The 22063-nt window shown below is 39.0% G+C and overlaps 1 protein-coding gene across 2 annotated transcripts in view; it reads right to left on the bottom strand.

Moving 5' to 3' along the window:
* LOC113048996 (protein FAM222A-like) overlaps positions 1-22063 on the bottom strand; it is a 57575-nt gene that overhangs the window by 21619 nt on the left and 13893 nt on the right. Inside the window, exons 1-2 of one of the 2 annotated variants that reach the window (XM_026210998.1) lie at positions 14328-14351; positions 4180-4337 (exon numbers count right to left, since the gene is read on the bottom strand). In XM_026210998.1, coding sequence (XP_026066783.1) covers positions 4180-4285 — 106 coding nt within the window. In that variant the 5' untranslated portion in view covers positions 4286-4337; positions 14328-14351. Of the gene's footprint in view, positions 1-4179; positions 4338-14327; positions 14352-22063 lie in introns of those variants that run through there. The other variant, XM_026210997.1, reaches the window with a different exon arrangement.

Below are 22063 nucleotides of genomic sequence, written 5' to 3'. Positions count from 1 at the left end.
GCAAAAGAGTGGAAATAAGCAAAATTAGAAATAGTAAAGAGAAAGCAAGAGATAAAAATTAAATCATGAGCAAGAGTGAACAAAAACATTTAGATAAAGAGAAAAAAAGCACAGAAAAAAGCAAAAGAGAGAGAACTAGAGTGAACAAGAGGGAAATTATGAAAAATAAATGAGTGAGAGAAAAGCAATTTAGAAAAAGAATGAAGTAAAGAATTAGAAGATGAGAGTGAATGAAAAAATAAAGAAAAAAGAGTGAAAGAGAGAGTGAATAGAAAGAAAGAAAAAAGGAAAGTGAGACTAAAAAGAAAGAAAGAAAGAAAGAAAGAAAGAAAGAAAGAAAGAAAGAACAAGAAAGCAATGAAATTTAAAAACCAGGAATAAACTGAGTGTGAAAAAAAGGGAAATAAAATGGAATAAAAGAAAGAAAATAAAGTGAAAGAAAGAAAGAAAGAAAGAAAGAAAGAAAGAAAGAAAGAAAGAAAGAAAGAAAAGGGCAGGAATTAATGAAGGAGCAGGGAATATTCAAAAGAACACAAAAAAGAGAGTGAAAGAGCAAAAGAAGGTGTGAAGGAAAAAACGAGCTACGAAGGCAAGAAATGCAGAAAAGCACCCAGAATGCATTGCAGAGGTCAGTGTTGGAGTGGCTGTGATGTGTCCGGCCCGGTGCTCCTGTCCCCAGGGTGCTCAGTGATGAAGGGGATCTGCCCTCCGCTCAGACTTTCATGTCGCCATCTAAGCTCCTGGCAGACAGACGCTGGCGGGGGGCTGGACGACAGCTACAAATGTCACCCGAACAGGGAGATTTAATTAGGAACGACAAGCCCTGACGCGCAAGAGTGCCGCCACATACTCCGAGAATTTAGGCATGCTGAAAGCGAGCGGCTGTGATTTATAATTTAACTAATGCTTGGCGTTTCTTTTTCATTTCTTGGCTAGAAGGGGGAAAACTCAAAAGGCCTCCTCACTGAAGCAAATCTAATACGATATTTTTAAGGGCAGGCGGTCAACGGCTTTTTAAAAAGCACGTCGCTCGCTCTCTCTCTCTCGGTTTCTCGCTACCTCCACTTTGCAACTCGCCTGAATTTCGCTCTCGTTTTTTTGAGTTCTCTTTCTGCTCAGACAGGGAAAGAGGTGTGATAATGAAAACAACCTCCTTTCCTATTTCCCGCCTCTCTCTCTCGCCCGCTAAGCTCCATGCACTCTGGGGAAATTGATTGTCTGGCGAGGCGATCTGAGCACTCGCAGCTGATGCTGGAGCCAGTTAAGTCCCTTTTTTATTGAGGGTACAAGGCATTTTTTAATGGGAGTCGCATCAATGAACTGTACAGCGCTCAGCATCTGCATGCAGAAGGGGGCTTTTACTTTATAGTTATTTGAATACCCTCCCAGCTCCTCTCGCTCTACTCATACCAGATCTGAGGAGGACAGAAAGCAGAAACCCATCCACCTCCATCATCTCCAGACAAACTGGCCTCTCTGCGTCCAAAGCCTGACACCTGTCTGCAGCTCCAGACCAGACGGTGCGGTCCATATATACTGAAACCACAGACACTCTAATCAATGACACACACTAAGGTCTTTTACTTATTGTTATGAGCTTGTGCTTTACTCTAGCCATCTCTCAATCCAAAGCAAATGGACGCCAGGAAGAGTGAGTGAGTGAGTTTGTGAGACAGAAAGAAAAAGAAACTGTTCTTTTGCTATTGATTTCAGCCTCAGACCCCTACCGACTGCTTCTCAATAAGAAGTCGAGAAAGGAAGCGGCTAAATCCTGCTGAAATTGAAGGGAGGGAATCAATTTAAATCAAGCATGGCGGTCTCTGTTCTTTCTTTTTTTTTTTTTTTTTCATGCAAAATCATTGATCGATGAAACTTCTTTATCCATTCAACATTTATACCTCTGCTTGGATTGTCAATTCATCCAACCACTACTTCATCAATCCATTTGCAGCTTTTTCAATCATCCACTCATTCATTCATTCATTCAATCATTTACTTCTTCATCCATCCATCCATCCGTTTGCTCATTCATTTTGAATCCATCCAAAAATGTTCATCTATCCATCCATTTCTTCACCCATCCACTCATTAATTCATTCATCCATTCTGCTCCATGCATTCATTCATCCAACCATCCTCTTTTTTATCCATTCTTCCTTCCTTCTATCCACCCACCCATCCATCATCCATCCACTTTTTCAATTGTTCAATCATCCATCCATTCGCTTCTTCATCCATTCTTTCATCCATCCATCCACTCATTCCTTCAATTATTCATCCATTCTATGCTTGTTAATCCATCTATCCACTCATTCATCTAATCATTCATCCATCCATTCACTTATTCAATCATACATTCATTCATTCAACCTTTTGTTTCTCCATCCATCCATCCATCCACCTGCCTGTCCATGGAGGAATTCACTCACTGATTCATTTCTATTTCGCCAGTAAAGTTCTGTCACTTCCTGTTCTCAAAGTTCACTCTTTTACAAAACATACACGCACAAATTCTTAAAACCTCACAACAGAAACATCTCAGACAACGGCATCAGGTGCCCATGGATGTCTTTCCCAAAACAGCCGTCCCTTTGACCTTTTCCTGTTTGTCAAGAAGGTGAAAGCAGAACGAGACCAAGCTGATCAGAGAGCAGCAGGAGGACGATGCCATCCTATTACCTTTAAGCTGCTCTGAGCTTAGAGCTGAACCTAAGGGACAGTGGTCAGAAGTTCCTCAGCTCTTCTGCCTGTCCTCACCGTAATCAGCTTGTGCATGTGGAATACTGCCACGCCAACAAAACAGAACCGAAAGCATATGGAATGTTCTAAAAGAAGGACATCCCCCCTCTTCCTCTCTGTTCTTTCCTTTCTTCTCTCCTTCTCATTACAGGAAGAGCTCCCTCAGTTTAAGTCTAATCTGAAGCTTAAAGCAGAGCCCTGGGATCTTTGGTTGGAAAAAAACAACATTTCTTTAATCTCAGAGCCTGCCAGAACGAGATTTGTCAGTCTGTACAATTCCTACAGACCCTGAACAAACATGGACGTACACATGAAAATGTACACAAATATACAGTGTGGCAACCAAGAGGACCTGTTCTACATGGTTTTCTTGTGCATATGTGTGAAACCGGCTTATGGAAAATGAGCAGATTTGTTTCAGCATGTGTCTATTTGCATACAGGTAAGTCGGTAAGGACATACTCCACTGCAAATGTTTAGCTAACCTTGAGCTAGAAGACTTGAAGCCGTGGCAGGGAACCTCAGGAGTAGAGTCTTTAGTTCTCGCTGATTCAATGGTTATTGAACTATGAAGACAAACACTCTACAAATGATCCATATAAGGTCAACAAGATCTTCCACAGACATTCCACACAGAATTGCACATAGACAGGTAGAGGCTGAGTTGAGTATAATGTACTAGAGCAGAGCAGGTTAAAGTGCACGATTCAAGCCACGATTTAGATTGAATGAATCTTATAATGTATATTTAATAGATTTGAATTTAATTTCAGTTTTCTAAAGACTGGTAAAAAAAAAGGTAAAATAACTGTTGATATTTTATTCTATTAAGAGCAAAGCAACAGTAAAAAAAAAAAAGTAAATACTTTACAGCTAATATTTGAACAATTTGCTTTAGTACAAAGAGAATATAAAAGCCAATTCTTCAATTATTCAAGAGGACAATTGTATTTCTGTACCTCTGCGGCAGAGTACACTACAGTAGAGTGGAGTATAAATACTATCGGAGGGGAGAACAGACTCCAGCACAAGGACAAAAGCCAGCAGCACTCCAATCAAGGCTGCGAAAAACAAGATGTTAACTCTTTTTGTCTAAACAATGCCACTGTGAGTGGAGCGAAGCTTCTTGGGGCATGAAATGAATGTGATGTGAACATTTCAGGGGTCATGAATGTGCTTCATCACGCTGACATAAAAAAGCTTTGTTAATAGAACAGTGTGAAAGAAGAGTCTATTGTCAAAGTTCATTTAACTCATCCTCAATGCCGTCAGTGCCTAACTACACGGTCACATTTAATCATTCAGTCTGAGTGTTCGGTCCCATCAGAAGGAGGTAAATCTAATCTGCTGTGCCAGCAATCAGCAAGTTTGCTGTCGACCATTTGTATTTGTCATTTATGGTCAAATGAATCTAAAACCAGAAATCTAAACTCTGCTCACATTTGCGGTTGACGTGTTGCGTTGGCTCAAGACTCTTGCTGCTGCTGCAGACGGCCGTGGCGTGCTGGTGCGCAGGGTTCTGCCTCCTCTGCAGACAGGCCAGCATGACTGCGCAGACGCAGGTATGATTCTACAGACACTGGTTTGCCGAGGCCGACCTGCAAAATGAAGAAAAAAGTAATTGTTACTGATGTAGTCAGAATAAGCAAGATGTGCCGGAATTACACTGATTTAGATGGAAAAACAGTATTATAAAAGTCATTTGAGAACTGGAGGTTATAGCATATAAAATATTTTTTGAATTAGAAAAAAAGTTTAATATTGAAAGTATTAATAAAGTTATAAATATTTAATGTTTTTAAAATAATTAATACGTCTAAATAAAAGTATTAATAAAATTACATATTTCTTTTTCAAAATATTTTAAAAACTAAATGAAAAAGTTTAAATAATAAAAGTTTCTTTTTCTCTCTGTAATTGTTTGCTAAATAAAAAAATTAAGTTTCAACAGCATAATAATAAAAGCATTAATACAATTATAAAAAGTTTAATTTTAAAATCACAAATAAAAATTAGTGTAAATAACAAAAGTAAAATTACACTTGTTTAAAAGCATAAATAAAAAACAAGTTTAAATATTAAAACTAATACTTAGAATTTAAAATAATGAAATAAAAGTGTAAAATAAAATAAACTTAAATAGGAAAAGGCAGATTCAAACTCGCATGTGTCAGAGCACAAGCACCAACCACTAGGTCACGGCTCAAATGTGTATACGTTTTTTTTTTTTTATTCAGTTCTTCAACTCACACCTGTGAAGCACAGGAGGAGGACACACACACACACACACACACACACACAGAAGTATGTAGGTTTAATGCTGCTCCAGCTGCCTCTCGGCTCCGTGGACTGAATTACAAACACACACCTGCTGCATCACATGGAAATCCAGCAGCCCCGTCCTTCCTGGCCATCCCACAGCACACATCCATCAACAGCCTATCACTTCCTTCAGTCACAAGAGGAATAAAGCACCCACCAATGCTCACAACACACACGGTAAGAACAAAACCCTGCGTTGACCTGCTGAAACCCTTCCGAGGTGTTTTTCTTTTTTTTAAATGATGCAGGTGTCAAAAGAGAGCCTGTCTGCAGTTCAGACAGCGACTGGGATGGTGTTTTGCCCAAAAAGATCTCGAGGCGGTTTCCAGGAGTTTCTGCTTGGAGTGTAAATGTCCATATTGTGTGTGGGTGTATGTGTAACATGCTGATGAGTCGGGAGGTGGGGCAAATGCCAAGCACACATCAGGGCCAGTGACGGGTGTAATCAATCTCCCCCCGGGCCATAAATCTCTGGCTGAATTCCTGCTCTGCCTCCCTCCATCTTCAGCTCTTTCGCTCCAGAGGAAGAGGAGAAAACAGGGAGCGCTGCCAGACAGGAGACACAGGAAACAGCAGCTCTCTTGGAGAACGTGTTATAGGACCATCTGACCACGTTTTAGGCAGCACTGCCACCCACCAGCCAACTCTCAGACTAGCAAAGACAGTCTAATGGGAAGTTTAAGGAACAATCCTGCTAGAGTAACTTTAGGAGAAATGCCCTGTTCAAGGGTTCCAACTTGCAAGCCCCAATGGAACTAGATCAGGACTTTGATTTCAGCACAAATGTGCAAACGTATCAAACTTTGTTTTACAGCACATCTGATTGCCAATCGTTAAGCATTTATATTGATGTCCTAGACAGCAAAGCTAAGAAAGGTGACAATTTTGGTTTAGTTTTTCTAAAATATGCTATATTACCAAATGTGTAAACTTCACAGAGGTTAGATAGCAAAACTTTTTATTGAAACATTGAGTGCTTTAACTTTGGCAGCCCTAAAATTCTAAAACCAAAATAAAAATGAAATAAACTGAATCTAGAAAGCTTTTGAAGAAAAAACTACAATAAAACCATCAGTCATCGAGTGAAAACTAAGTAAAATTAAGACAGATAAAGTGGAAATAAAATAATGATATAATAACCTTGGTGAGATGTTTAATATGGTTTGGCTAAGTAGGTAGGACATGTTCCTGGATCAATATCCTTGTTGTTCTGGAACAGCATTCGTATCAACCAATCAGGTTTTAGGATTAGGCTTACAGCTGGGGTTAAGGGCTTGTACAACATTCTTACCCCATCATCCCCCTGATTGGTTGGGTTCTGGGTTCAACTAGGGCTATAATTTACAGCTATGTTATGCAGCACCAACAAAAGATCTAGGAACATGTAATACTTGGCTAAATCAAGTCGTGCCAGAGGGCAACTGTGTTAATTACAGCTCTTTAGGTGGTGACGTGATTAAACTGAAGCAGAAACATCTCGAAGCTCAGCAAGAACGTCTGACAATCCTTTACCACCCATCTTGTCAGTCAGACTTTCAGAGGGAACGAATCTTAAACTGAAAACATGCAATCCAAGAGTGTGCTGAATCGCTCCGTTTTATCGACATGTGAAATCTGTGTTATTTAAAGATCGCAGCTCATCGGTAAACATCTCTCTCTCATTCTCCTCAATGGTTTTCTGTCACAGCGGGGGAATGGATTAGCCCTTCCTGAGACTGTGTTTCCAAAAATCTGCATGTGAATGCAAGCAGATGATGAGGGACTGAGCAGAGAATGAGAGCGAGACCGACAAGCGACTCAGGTCTGTCTGCCTGTCGATATTTATTTATAGCAAACAAGCATGCGCTTTGAAATTGTGCAGCCACGTCAGCTAACATGTGCTTATCAATGCATTTGAATAAACCAACTGCAAAACCAATAAAATCTCCACCACTATACATGCAATCCTCATCGTTCTCTGCCTTCTCTTCAAGATTTCCGCAATATCGCTTTTGTGTGCTTCCTGAGATATGAGCCACATTACATATTTGCAAATTCTCGGATCGCTGTTATTTCATAAAACAAGAGGCTTATAAGGGAATGAACCTCATGCAAACAGTGCGACTGAACTCTTGCACCACTACAAGAAACGTGTGCACGCGTGGCTAAAACCATGACAGCATGGATTTAGTTTAATGTTGTTTAGCATGTGATTTTCATCTTAAGCCTTATAGCCACACCGACTTCATAGACATCCCTCCTGAACATCCTGGAGTTAAGTCCCTTGGTTAGGGTAAAGGCTCAGGTTCAGAGAACTCAGACTTAATAAAACAGGGTTCAGTGCAACATGATTTTAAAACCAAATGCATCTCTATGAACCACATTACAATTCACAGTGAAATTTGTTTTAAACACTGTTAAAAAGATTATGAAGTTTTAGAAATGCATACATTATACTGTATACGGTCTTAAATAATTATAACTGAATTTAAAATGCATAGCATAACAATGAATTGGTAAGTGTTATAATGTATTTACTGATTATAATTATTAATGAGACTGTAAAATACATTACAAGGCATAATTCATGGATTACTACTACTACTTTTATAATGTGTTATACATAAAAGCTTAACCTTTACTTTTAACAGTGTTATTAATTTTACTGTACAAAGGTTTCAGTCTTTGTGTTTAACTATTAAGTGAGTCTAAAGGTAAATTCAAATTCAAAAACTGGATAAATGAGCATATGCATTTAAAATATCCTATTAAAATATAACATATTAAAATTAAGCACTATCGAGTCTAAAATTAAAATTTAAAACCTTAAAAACAATTATTTTAAATTCTAAAAGTTAGTTTAGGCATGTAGTATGTAAAAATGGATATTAATTTGGATGGAGTCAAAGATCATGTAAAATTGTGATTTTAGATTATAGAACTATTCTATAAAAAAAAAAAGATTCATATGCAGTTACTGCCAGTTTTTCTAGGGCTAAGATCTTGTTTTACACAACTGCAAGTGTTCTGTTTGACTGCGATTGGGTGGCTTTCACACTTTCAGTGTGAAGTGACAAACTACAATAAAACTTCTTAGGACACAGACGCTCTGAAATCTCCGACTGAGACATGTAGCTTAAGTCAAAGTACCCCATGCATAAATCAGCTTCCGTAATGAAAGTGCTTTTGAACCTTTAACAATATACAGTTTCAGGTAGACACGCACTTAGTTTGTCTGATGCATGCCGAGATCTCTGGCGAGTGAATTAACCTCACGCTGGCCTGAGCCCCCTGAATTCTCTGAAGTGCACTTCTGTGGGAGAGCCGAGTAGATCGATAGACTGGAAAGTAAGTGGAAGGTGAGAACGAAAAGAGGTGTTAGTGAGGATAAAAGAAACTAAGACAAAAAGCATGATGGCTAAAAGCTGATTTCCTGTCTTAGAAAATCCTCCATTATGACCAATACAGGCTCAGCCTATAGGGAATGTATGTAAAGGAGGGAGAAAGAAAAAAAGGTTTGCATTTATCTGCGAAAGACAAGGGGACGTAGAGGAGGGGGGCTTCTCTTCCTAATTGAATGGTGACCTGCCAGCTCGGTGTGAGTGTGTGTGTGTGAGACAGAGAGCCCCATGCAGTGCTTTTAAAAGGCCTGTGCGTCTCCCCTCTTAATAAGCCCAAACAAGTTAATCCAATCGACACACCCAGACCCTTTTCTTCAGCTTTAACAAGCAGCCACTACAGTTCCCCATAATCCCTCACACACACGGCACCGCTGAATGGAAAGCAATGAAAGAGCCCATTAGAGGGACAGACAGAGTCCCCGACCCCTTAACTTCGCTACACAGCACACACACACAATCTTAGACACTCAACACTATTATATAAAAACCACACACACAAACATGCGAATAATCCAACAGGACAAGGACAAACGAGGATGCAAAACACACACAGACAAGCAAACCTCTCCTTCAGAGAGGATAGGCACAGACTTTGGGACATAAATCCAACGACTGTTAACAAGACACACACAAACACACACACACACACACACACACTGGAGACCCGGCGCTTCCTAACGACACATGAATGCAGGAGAGGACGTAAAGCCCATGGAGCGCAAACAGTCCTGCTGACAACCAACAAACAATATACGCAAGTGTTTCCACTATACATACAGTTTCATCCAATAGCTAACAATATTCACACACAATATCCACATCTGCTCCATTCCAGGGTCAGACACGGGTCAAACACTGTTGCAAGCATAAGCAGATGGAAGATGGTTTATTTTGTCGCACAAAGAATGAACATTTCTTCACGCCAAATAATGGCCTGTGAGCAGGAGTTGGCTGATAATATATGATGAAGTCTATTTCTGTCACAGCACGCCAAAACTCACACCTGTTATCTGGAATCACGCTACAGTAAGCCCGCATTTACACCATCACATCGATGGCTGAAGCACCAGCTAATTGACTGCTGAGACAAAATGCACACACACTCACACATATACATACATACATACATACATACATACTAGGGGTGAGTGATATCTCGATATTTAAAATATATCGAGATATTTTTTAAACACGATATGGATTTTGACATATCGTATATATCGATATATTGTTTATATTCTGATTCCGCCACTTTGCTTGTTTGCCTTCCCTGTGCTGTGCTCGCCCCCGCTCGCTCGCCCCCCGCCTCCTTGCTTTTGTCCCCTCTCACCTCGCGTGTAGAGAACTAGTCAAAAAAAAAAAAGACAACTGGCTCCATTATATGGAGATACTTCAGTTTTAAGGCGTAGGGCGAACGGCAGGCAGATGTCTACTGTAGGGCCCAATGAAACGCGGACGGAATCGCGGAATCCAGTCATAAAAATGGAATTTACAGTTTAACGCGGAATGTCACGGAATTGGTCAAATTTTGAATGAATTAATCAAAAGTCGGTAATGCACTTACATCAAATCGCGAAATGGACTAATATCTGCAAATATTAACCCGGAAAAGTCTATTTAAATATGAATCCTGCATGTTCTGCGTGTCTGTGCCAACGAATGGAGCAGAAGCGCGTCTTCATTCATTAAACACGGAAGCTCGCATAACGCTCGCGCTGATTTCATTGTCTTTCCTCTCTCTAAATAAAGACGTGAACACATGAGGAACATCTCCAGAACTGCACTGAGAGTCACTTCATGAGCATCTGACCGTTTGATTTGAGTAAGACTAGCTCATATCACATCATAGACTGTGGTATCACATACACAGAACTGTAAAGGTAAACCCGTCAAAATAAAAGTATTTGACAGAAATCTATTACTATTGTACAGCAGAATGTAGATAGCCCACTACTACTACTATTAAAATGAAACGAACATAATTTTATAAGGAATAATCACACAACATTTCTCCCATGTTTTATTTTTAATAGTAAATCCCCTTTGTTTACCAAAAAATAAAGTTTGCTTAATTTTAAATAATTAAAAGATAAATTAAATGAATGTTTTATGCCTTCATTTGATAATCAGAAAAATGTAAATACACAGAATTTCTGAAGGGAAAAAAAACATTTAACATAAGGCTATTTTAAGAATTGTTTTTAACTAATTAAGTTGTTTTTATGCATTTAAATAATTACACATGCTAAAACACAGAATTAAGTAACAATAAAACATATGGTGAAGAAAAAAATAAAATGTTTCATAGGCCCCTTAACATGTAATATTTGCCATATTTGTTTTTGCAGTAGTTTTTTGGGGGTTATTTTTCCTGTAAAGATATCGAGATATATATCGTATATCGAGATATAGCAAAATATATCGAGATATATTTTTTGCTCCATATCGCCCAGCCCTAATACATACATATATAAAATTGACCTATACACACACACACACACATACTGTACACACATATGTGTGTGTGCAGGGCTTATTTTCTTCTAACAAGGCATTTACATACAACCAATTGGAAAAGACAGATTGTACAGCCCAAGCGAAGAGAGATCACACATCTAAAAGACACATCAGAGCAACTGATTGTTTGTTTAACTGTAACGATCCACAGAAAAGAGCAGCTAAACTAAAAAAAAAAATTAAAAACCAGGCACACTGCTGGCCATCACACCGTTCATCACACATCTGAACTCATTCACATAACACAAGGACCCCGTTTAGGATTAACACTACATGAAAACAATGGTCTATTATATGCACAGCACCCCCACCCCCTAAAGGCATTCATTTGTTGTGTGAATATTCAAGTGTCTTCTCTTGCCGTATTTTGTTCATTGTTTGTGCTGTTTGATCACAGCCTGAGGGACTGAAGTCTGAAAAATGAGCCGTTGTTGGTCGAGGGAGTGAGAAAAAGATAAATATGGAAATTATACATGCTGACATTGACTTATGATGACTAAAAACCTAACGTACCATCAATAATTCAAATCCATAGAAAATAAATGAAGCTACAAAGTTTGAACCTCTATATACTATATCAGTGTTCTCTGAGGACCCTCAACAGTATCCCAGAATGCACTTGCAGGCATCCTGACCTTAATTCCAATTACCATTACCATTGAGTGAAGGACAATCAATTGCTGGGAAGCAAGCACAAAAGAAGTAGCAACCATCTGCATGTTTCATGAACATTTTGAAATGAAATCATGTTTTGGAGGCAAAAAAAGGGTCAGTATTTTCAGATCTGTCAGGTGTTTTAATAAGGTTGGCCACCACTGTATATATCCCATTGAGATAATTAATAAGAAAAAAAACATTTATTTTTCCAAGACACAATGTTGTTATGACCTAATAACCCAACCACTTTTTCATTCCCTCCCACTGAACCTTCAGAGCTTAAACATGTGCTGGGATGTGCACACTCAAATATATATGCTTTATCAGACATCGCTTCCTCTGAGATTATCCTTTTCCTGTCCAATAATCAGAGAGCAAGTGAGAGAGAACGAATGACGGCCCTGTCCTGCCCCAGTGGCAGGAAATATCTGGCACATTCCATATCACACAGCCGTCCTGATAAAGACCCGCGTTATCATTCCCCTTCCGACAGATATGAGGTACTGAAGGTGAGGTATGCATGTAATTTAACGTGCATGTGAAGGTCACAAGAAAGTCTGAAAAGTCTCAGATATGCATACAGGAGTCTTCAAGGAAAGGTATCCCATTCATTGCTGCCGAGACAAAGCTGCTTTGCAAAATGTCATACAAAGCAGGACGCTTCCAAACACACACACACACACACACGACTCGGCCATGTGACTCTCAAACCAACGTCATATTCTCCCAGAACATTAGAGGGTTTCGTCCCCTTTGCTGGTCTTGAAAATAATTTTAAATCGTCGCTGACAGCTTGACGATCATGAGGTCAAGTGAGGCTTGGGAGATTCATCTGAGACTGAGTTTCTGATCCGATGAGGTGGAAGAACTTCACTTATTCAAGAACACTGTTTATCCTGAGGATGATGCACAAAACAAACACTAGGCCTGAAACCTCTCACGCAGACTCTCCAGAAGAGGTGCAGTCATGCAAAACCCTGCTTATGATGAGATGTGCCCTCTGACCTTCTCTCTCTCTCTCTCTCCAGCATGACACACACACACACACACACGTCCCTAAGCAGGGTTCAGCATCTTAAATTACTGCCTGCCCTTTTCCTCTGTGTGCTGCCCTCCTCTCCTGACCCCTCCGCTTGGCTGACGGGGAACTGTTCATAATTAAATGTTAATCAAAAAAAAAAACCTTTCCTTCTTCCTAGCTCTCGCTTTCTCTCCCCCACATTTTTAGGGAGAGATCTAGTTAGAGATTGCATTAGCATGAAAAAGAAGGCTGGTAATTGTCTTCACCCAGTGGAGTGATCTGTAGCTCGGTGAGCAGAGAAATCTGAGGATTAGTTAAAAAAAATAAAAAAATAAAAAGGCAGCGGCTCTATCTTTGCTCTGAGCGCAGATGCTGCCCACAGAGTCTCCGATTAAATTACACTGTGAAGAGGATGTGGCCACGGACTTAAAAAATTAAATAAAATAGACCAGCGGGAGACTAAAGCTCGACCTCCGTTTTAACTGCCGAGCGAATCCACAAACCCTTCATCTTGCTAATCTATTAATATGCATTTCTGCTGAAAACGAGGGAAGGAATTGTGTTGGCGGTTAAACGTGGTTTCGAGATATGGCACGGTGTATTAAAGGGGTTATATATCCCAAAATCATGCCTTAAGGCCCTACTGCCCTCCTTTAATCCTGGGTGTCACATTTTAGCTTGTCTGCTCGCAGGATTCACACTTCAAACACACATACACCCAGAGGGCAAAAATAGTGCTCAAAGGTTGCTCTTTTAGAGCTCAGGAGACTTCATGTTTTCAGTTGTTTTGTTCAAAGAAATAGTTCATCCAAAAATGAAAATCATGCCCTCCAGCGGAGCTCACGAATCTCATTTGCACATGCGCATATTTCAGGCTTGGAGCATTAAGACTGTTGCTGCAAGTTTGATGTAAATGATAACAGAAGTCATGTATGTTGAGACACCATGTCTTAATATCCAGAACTGCAAATTAGATTTGAGCACTTTCATGTTATTTTTGGGACCAAAATTCTTCAAGATGTCTCCTTTTGTATTTTGTAGATGGTTAATTGATTTTACTTTGGTGTGCACTATTGCTTTGTCTCAGAAGTTTCTCTTAAAACATAAATGAGACATAATTATTAACACACACTAGAAGAAGAGAGCTTTAAAAAAAAATCAATAGATCAGCACTTTTCATAATGAGTCACAATTGGATGCTTAGCAAGTACACGGAAACTGTGTAGAAGAAATATATATAAAAAAATACAATAAAAATAAGGGTTCAGAAAAAAAAGTGCATTCATAAGCTATGTATTAAATAAAATGTAATATTTCAGTACAGCATTAAGGAAAATAAAAAGGATTGTAAATCAGTTAAAATTGGGAAAAAATAAAAGGGATTTAATTTTTTTACTAAATTAATATAAAAAGATTCAACTGAATAAATGAAAAATAGAATGATAAAAAAAAATTCTGAAAAATACAATAAAATATTTCACAGTATAAATGAGTATGAAAATATCTAGCCGACTTTATATTTTCAGAAAGAGTAAACCTTACAACTGGATCATAATGTCTGGTGGGCCATAGATTATCCCACACCTGACATAAAAAACCTAGATGTTGGAAGATTTTGATAAATATTTACATTCATACTTAAAACAAATATTTTCTTGTAGTTCAGCTATTACAGAGATCTTGGTACTCACCGTCCATTCATTTTGTCTTAATGCCTCTAGCTACCACATACATCAGCGACGAGAAAAAGTACTTCCACCTCCAAGGCAAAACTTCAGCCGCCCAATAATCTAATATTTCATAAGCTCCTTTATTACTCCTCGCAGACTTCCTTGAGATGAAACATTTGCCCTGCGAGCAGTGACTCGCTGTGGGATTAATGGCGGTGTCAGGCAGGAAGTTAAGGACCGGCAACTGACCTTCTCTTCTGCCCAGATCTCAACGCACAATTAGCTACATCCACTGTACCGTGGAAGCCCACAACAGAGCTTCTCGGTTTACCGTTTACATGGGAAATAACAGGGCAGAAGGGCGATTCACACGTGTCTAGAACGTTTGTGAAGACCTTGAGAAGCATTGCTTCTTTTGAATTTACCATAAATAGACCACAAAAAAGGATCTGTTTGTATGGCAAGCACAGCGTGTGTCCCGACGGTGGGGTAAGCAGAGCTGACGAGAGATTGACAGATTGAGTGTACAGGATACGGGTGAGGAGGCTTTGTGTGGAGACATACGACTCCCTCTCTGATCGGCAGTCCCTGACCTTCCGATGCACGCTCCTTAACTTCCTCATTAAGCTGTCACACGGCCTGCCAAAAACAAACCAGAGATCAAAACATATCTCCCTCCTATTCAACCACACAACCTTCCTCCTAAAACAAAAAAAGCAGAGACAATCGAACTACTGGATGGCTGGATCGGTTTTCAGCATCTCTGCTTGCCCTGCTTTGTAAATGCGCTCAATACTTGCAACGATTAAACTGACCGTCCCGTCTAGCCATAGACAGTCTGCCTCTCCGTCCACAGCAATCATACCCTATTAGAATAATGATAAGATATCCCCGTCTCCTTTTCTTTCCCCTTCCTCGGTGTCTTCCTGGTCGGGTCTCTGATAGACATTAATTCCGGTTTCATCTATAAAGCCAAGCTCATGCATATTTAACAGAATCTATTACTTTAGGATTAAATTATAAAAGACTGTCCCTCTTAAATTTTTTATAGTTTGCATAATTGGTTGCAGGGTGCAAACGGGACCTCAAAACCCCCAGTTTATTAAGAACATTTAAATAAAACAGGCCAAGACACACAGAAGCAACTTGAAGACCTTCAGAAGTCTGTGCACACAGTGTGTATACAAACTAACAAACAAACAAATAAATAGTTCAGCCGCATTAAATCGACCTGACCCTACAGGAAGAGATTTTAATTGGTTTCCAGGGCTCAAGGGACCCCTCACAGCGAGAGGACACCTCCATAGAGGATGGACTAGATTTCTGACAGCCTTCAGTCTGAACTGAGATTTGGATGACAAGTGAGAAATTTAGCCTAAGAAATGATTAAAGCCTGTGTGCATCACATTTCATCATGTCCATAACAGCATAAAAGGGGCTTTTCATTTCGCACTGACAGTGATTTGTAGTGAAAAAGCCACCGAAAGTCATCCGGTTTTAGTGAGAGTTAGTATATTGCATTGACTTGAGTAACAGGGAATGTGAAAAAGTTAAGAAAGGTTCCACTCAATGTTCCGCTCATGCAAATGAATTCTAATTTAATTGCTCGGTGAAGAAAATTTAAGAAAATGCAGTACTGCTATTTGAATGCAAGTAGAATTTCAATTCATTTAAAGTTTTGAACTTTCAAAGTTTTAGAAAAAAAAAACAGTTTATAGGTGAAGAGTTGAACAGACAATAGATAGAAATATTGATAAAAGATAGAGTGATGATGAACGACAGATAGATAGATAGATAGATACAGAGATCCAGACAGACAAAGGGATAGATACAGAGATGGAGTGACAGAATGATAGAGCAAAAGAGACAGAGCAGAAAATAGAAAAACAGAGCGATAGATCGACAGACAGACGGTTAAATTTCTTCAAAATTACAATTCAGTAAATTTCTCTTCCTGTCATTCTAATTCCTAAATATAGGCCTGAGAGAAACGTATATGGGCAGGAGATTTATCAAGGGCATTTCCTAACAAAAAGAGAGGGAACAAAAGAGAGAAAACTCTGGATGTCACAGTCCCCCAAATTTGACAGAAGGGACATTCCCTCAGCTCGTCCCCACCGCCTGCCAACGCTCGGCCGTATCTGTGCAGGGGACGAAATATTTCACAGCGTGTGAATTATTAAGGGTGCGCGTGAGGCCGGTGTGCTAAGCAGCGCAGATAGGCCAGTTATTCACAGCTCTGCTGGGACGGCAGCGTCTGCAGCCTCCGCACGCTCCTATCAGATCGTTTGTCACCAGCGATAGACAATTTACTACACAAGCCTTTTTCAATTTATTCATTGTGCTGTCACTGCAGTTTTCTCCCCCGCACTGAAAGCCGCCATACTCCCAAACCAACCCCGCCTGATGGAGAGAGGCTTTGATCCGTGTCCATTTGGACACACACACACCTGCTGAGGCTCCCTCTTTAGTGTGGACAAAGACAAACACTGTCTGTTTAAATCTTCTTAATTGAGAGTAAAGGAGAAGAACCCAGGAGACACACAAGGCAGATGTCCCTTTCCGCTCGCTCTCTCTCTCCCTCCCTGCCGAACTTCGGCTACTAAAACAGTGTGATAAAAGCATGCGAGGTGGGAAGAGCACATAGAGACAGCAAACACCCATCTGCCTTGTCTCAAATTAGCTCTGGGCTGGCTTGAGGAGATAGCCAGTGAGTGCTTCCATTAAGAGCAAACGAAGCCTTCTGTGACCAGCACAACCCTCTCTCTACACCAAACTCAAAGAGGCTCAAAGTAACCCAGGGCTCTTCTGGGAGCACCAGCAAGAAAGCAGGTCCAGTACTGCAGCTCCCTAACACTGAGGACTGTGCAGGTTAAACCAAGTGCATCTGTAAAACACTGCCTTAAACTCAACACAATCAAAAACACTATCACAGAGTCTGTCACACTATAATATAGTGCAATAATTACTGTACAAGAACGTAATGAGAATCAAAAATAAGAATAATGGCATAATCCGGACACATTTGATTAATTAAAAATGCATTTAATTAAAATTTGTAGGAGAAAATATCCTTAATTGTTATGAAATGGATGTAAAAATACATATTAACACAAAATATCTAATCTAAAGGTCTTAAAAACCAATCCATTATACAGCATACTATTAACTTGTTATATATTATTATTAAATAATAATAATAATCATTATTATACTTTTCCATTTCTATATTACATATTATATATAAAAATTTTCATGTTTCATGTTGCTAGCATGAAAGCAACAAAAAAAAACTGTCATATTAATGATAGCAATCATATTATTATTAAAAACTCATATTTTTTAATTGAGAAAATTGTATAGTAGAAGTAAAATCATCTTAGCTGAAAGCCTTCAAAAAATAATAATAAAAAAAAACATTTACAAAAATCATAATAATAATAATGATTATTATAATAATAATAATACTAACAGTTACATATACGTAAATGCATATACACACAAAAAATGACTATAAATGATTATTATTATTGCATTACAATAATCAAAATTGTTATTTGTAGCATAAGTAGTGTTATATTACAATAACATTATATTATTATTATTATTATTATTATTATTATTATTAAAAACATATCTTTTGACCACACCTAAAATGTGAAATCCAAAAAGCCTTTTATGGGTTGAGAGTCACTCATTTAGACGGTGAACCTGATTGGGAATAAATGCAAAGCAAGGTTAAAGTACCTCCGGACCATCTCTCTTCAAGACACTTCAAGGACAAAAAAGTTCAGAGCGCTACAAAGTTGCTGTCATGCTATTCGTTTGAAAGATTTCAGCATCTCGGAGTTTAGCACCACATAACCTTGCTGCTGGATATGGGAGTCTCTTTGATTAGTGACTTTAATGAGCCACACAATTAGATATGAGGCAATAAAGGGCTCGTTTAGGAGCTGTGTGGTCTCTGACAGCTGAACCGAAGTTAATTGAGATTTACGTGACAAGATGCTGCTGCAGCAGTTAACCGCCTTGGAGAATGGTCAGCCTAAACTGAGCTATTCAGCATCAAAGAAAGGACCAAGCAGAAAGGAGAGCAAAAGATAAGCTTGCTGACACACACTTGGCATAGTATTTTGTATTTTCTGTCAATTTGATAGTAACTTTAGGGAAAAGAACAGGCTTAGATCTGAGCACTTTATTTCATTGGGTCTTTTAGGATCGGTGGCCATGAGAAAACCAGAGCCGGAGAGTTAGGGGCCACTGTACATCCTTCATGTGAAGCCAATGCCACTAAATAACAGCAGAGAGAAGTCTCCCCAAGGACCACAGTCCTCATCATACACTGATCAAGGCAAAGCAGCTGTAATAACAGCACACATAATCACAGATATATGCAGGTCTTAACAAAAACCTCTTCAGCAATACTAGTACCAACAGACTTTGGGGTCTGTAAGATTTGAATTAAAATGTTTTTGAAAGAATTCTGTCATATTCACCAAGGCTGCATTTATTTGATTGAAAATACAGTAAAAAAAAAATTCTGGATTCCCTGATAAATAGTAATAGATAAATAAATAGTTGTAAAGTTTAAAACAACAGCATTCATAAAAATGTTTTTTAAAAAAATGATTTTGTTTTGTAACAATATTAAAATGACTTCGATGTCAGTTTTTATTGAAAGCACCCTTTTTTTTATAAAAGTATTTAAAAAAAAAATCAACAAATCCTAAACAAATATATGCAATGTGATGCAGTAGTACTGAATTAAATTAAACAGAAAGCAGGAATTAAATCATTGTACTATTATAAAACATTTTTTTTGATAATAGCTGCTATAATAATATTATTAGTATTATTGGTCTTATATGACCTAAAAATAGCTTCAAGAAAGAAGAGAGTTAAGATTCTAAAAGCAAACATAGCATAATGCGCAGTTAAACCATACAAAATGATTAGGAAACTAAACAGGGAAACCAATTCTGATTTGTTAACAGACCCACTGTGCTTTGAATGGCCAGCATAGTTTTTTACAATCCAAACACAGATACAGACTTCAGTGTCCTAAAAGGACAGTTTATGGAGATTTCAGCTGCACAGACAGATCCAGAGCTTCTCCAGTGTCTCGCAGGAAGAATGATGTCAACTGTGCAACTATCTCAGATGTCCCCTTTGAAAGCCCTGTTCCAGTCTTTTTCTCTCAATAGGGGGAATCTGAAAAGGGGTGAGATGAGAGATAGATGTGCTCAGAGCCCGGGTGTCTGGCCCTCGTATATAAAACACAGCCCAAATATCCAGAGAGGGCACTGTTTGTGCGGGGGACAAGGTGACCCTGTCTCCCGGGAGCCTGTGAAATGACACAATAGACGCCTCTCATCTCACACACATATATCCACACACGCCAGCCAGCTATCACTGTGCCAAGGAAGGAGACGGCACAAAAGCGGAGGCTGGTGGGGTGGGGGGCACCGCCCTTGAGCCCCCATTCAAGCAGAATCCGGTGACAAGCCCCCTGCATACACCCCACAGACGGTGCCGAATTCCAGCCTCCGCCCTGAGCCCCAGCCACAGACCCGACAGATGGAGCGGCTATTGATTGAACAGCTCACACCCTCCCCGCCCGATGCATCCATCCCCTGAGGAAACAAAGGGCTGGAGAAGTCAAGAGAGACGCCTGAATGCAGGGAGCAGGGTCGGGCAGAGGGGGGCCGAAATGCTTCCACACAGCTGAGTTATGCAGCAAGTGTCTGGGGCATTTCAAAGCTTTGAATGCACTTTTATGATCCAGACTCGGAGGAGACAGGTTGTGTGGAGAGCACACAAGATCAGTGGTGGCTGTGTTTGCTCGGACATAATGGACAGTAAACACTGTCGGAGGAGATGATACGGTTACTGACGGACAGAGCATCATCAAAACAAACAGCTCTTTTTATCAGCAAGCTGGGAAACCTCACAAATGTTTAGACGGATAAATTGTTTGGCTAAACTAAATGGAAGAACATGATATCGTGACAAAAAGAAAAGCCTTTTAAACTCTTCTAAAGGGATAGTCCACTCAAAAACAACAATTCTGTCATCACATCTTTAAGAAGATATTTTGAGAAATATGTTTTTTTTTTTTTGTCAATACAATGGAAATTGGTGGTTACTTACTAAGATGGTTTTGTACTTTTTTATGTTTTCAAGTACTTTTTTGTGTTCCACTGAAGAAATTACAGGATTTTTTGCGATGGTTAAAGTGTCCCTTTAATTAATGAAAATCCTGGGATTTCCACAGCAATGAATTTCTATGAATTTTGCAGCTGTTCACGATTACTGGGTACAGTATTGGGACAATAATATTCATTAAAGAAAAATTTAGAAAATTGAATAAATAAATAAATAAATAAAATAAGATACAATAAAGCCCTTCCCAGCCCTATATTATATATTTTGACTAGGAAATACATCACATTAAGGAAGCTAAATGAGTTTTGATATTGTGTCATGTTGTCTTACACATTTTATATACCTATAGAAAGTTCATTTAGCGGTAGAGGTTCAGAAAGATCTACATATAAATATATATTTCTTACACATTTTTCACAAATAAATATTTAATAAAAAATATGAATAAAAAGGAAGCAAACTAATCAAAGAACAGGGCACTCAGTATTCTGGGAAGTTTGTGTGCATTGGTAATCATGTTTTTCAAACAAAGCCAAGGTAACACTCATGTCACATACAGCACACAGTGAAAATGATTCGACTAAGTTTGCAAGGTTTGTGATAGTAAATGTTCATTAGTCATTCAAAGATTAGTTTAAATTATATAGATCATATGTGCTTATTAATGCTGAATGGCAAATGAGAAAGTATTATAAAGTTTACATTTCCATTACTAATAATATAAAAGTACTCGTTATAACACTTTTTGTATACATTAATTACTTTACTTAACCATTCTATCCGATTATTAGACAGACTTCTATCCATATTAAACAGAACTGTTGACGCCGACAGTAAACAAGAGGGAGAGTGTGAGCACTTTTCAAAATAAAAGTCCCACCTCGAACACATCGGCCAAGCATAAAAACTTATCAGCCGATGTCGATATTTGAAAAAAATGCCAAATATCGACTGATATATCGGCCATGGCGATATATCGGTCGACCACTAATATTCAACATGAGTTCTGCACCAACCTATCTGCCTTGGTTGGGAGTCCTGCAAGGTTTTTCTGGAGAGGAAATTCATCCCTGTGCAGTCCCCGGGAGAAACCCCTATCGAGTAGCACTATTCTGTGCACCACTGCACCCAGCCAACCCTGTCTGGAGCTCTCAGCCCGCTGGATCGAGTTTCCCCAGGTGGGGACCTGAACACCTCATCCTAATTGGGAGAAGGAGGCTGAGGGTATGAGAGGGCATCAGCATGAAACAGAGCAAATCTATATAGGGGAGAAACCATTACCATTTTGTCTTTGAATAAGATGCCTGACCTCTTGTTACTCTCCAGGGGGATTGTACTTGCATTCAGTGTACCATGAGTCACTTTGAATTAAAAGTGTATGCTAAATGCCAAATAAGCAATTAAAAGAAGCACGTTTCAGCTAATATTAATCACACCATAAAAATGCTGTTTAGAGGATCGGAGCTATTTTCCTCAACTCACTAGTTTTATACTTTTTAATTCCTCCTACAAGGCAACACTTTATTATCAGCGAGAGTCTTTTCGGCAGAACTGCCTGCTGGTTTTGTGAAAAAATGAGTCTGTGGCCTTGC

This window comes from Carassius auratus, chromosome 30, assembly GCF_003368295.1.
Source record: "Carassius auratus strain Wakin chromosome 30, ASM336829v1, whole genome shotgun sequence".
NCBI lineage: Eukaryota > Metazoa > Chordata > Actinopteri > Cypriniformes > Cyprinidae > Carassius > Carassius auratus.
The sequence above is the reverse complement of the archived record's forward strand: the minus strand, read 5'-3'. Positions and strand labels throughout refer to the sequence as shown.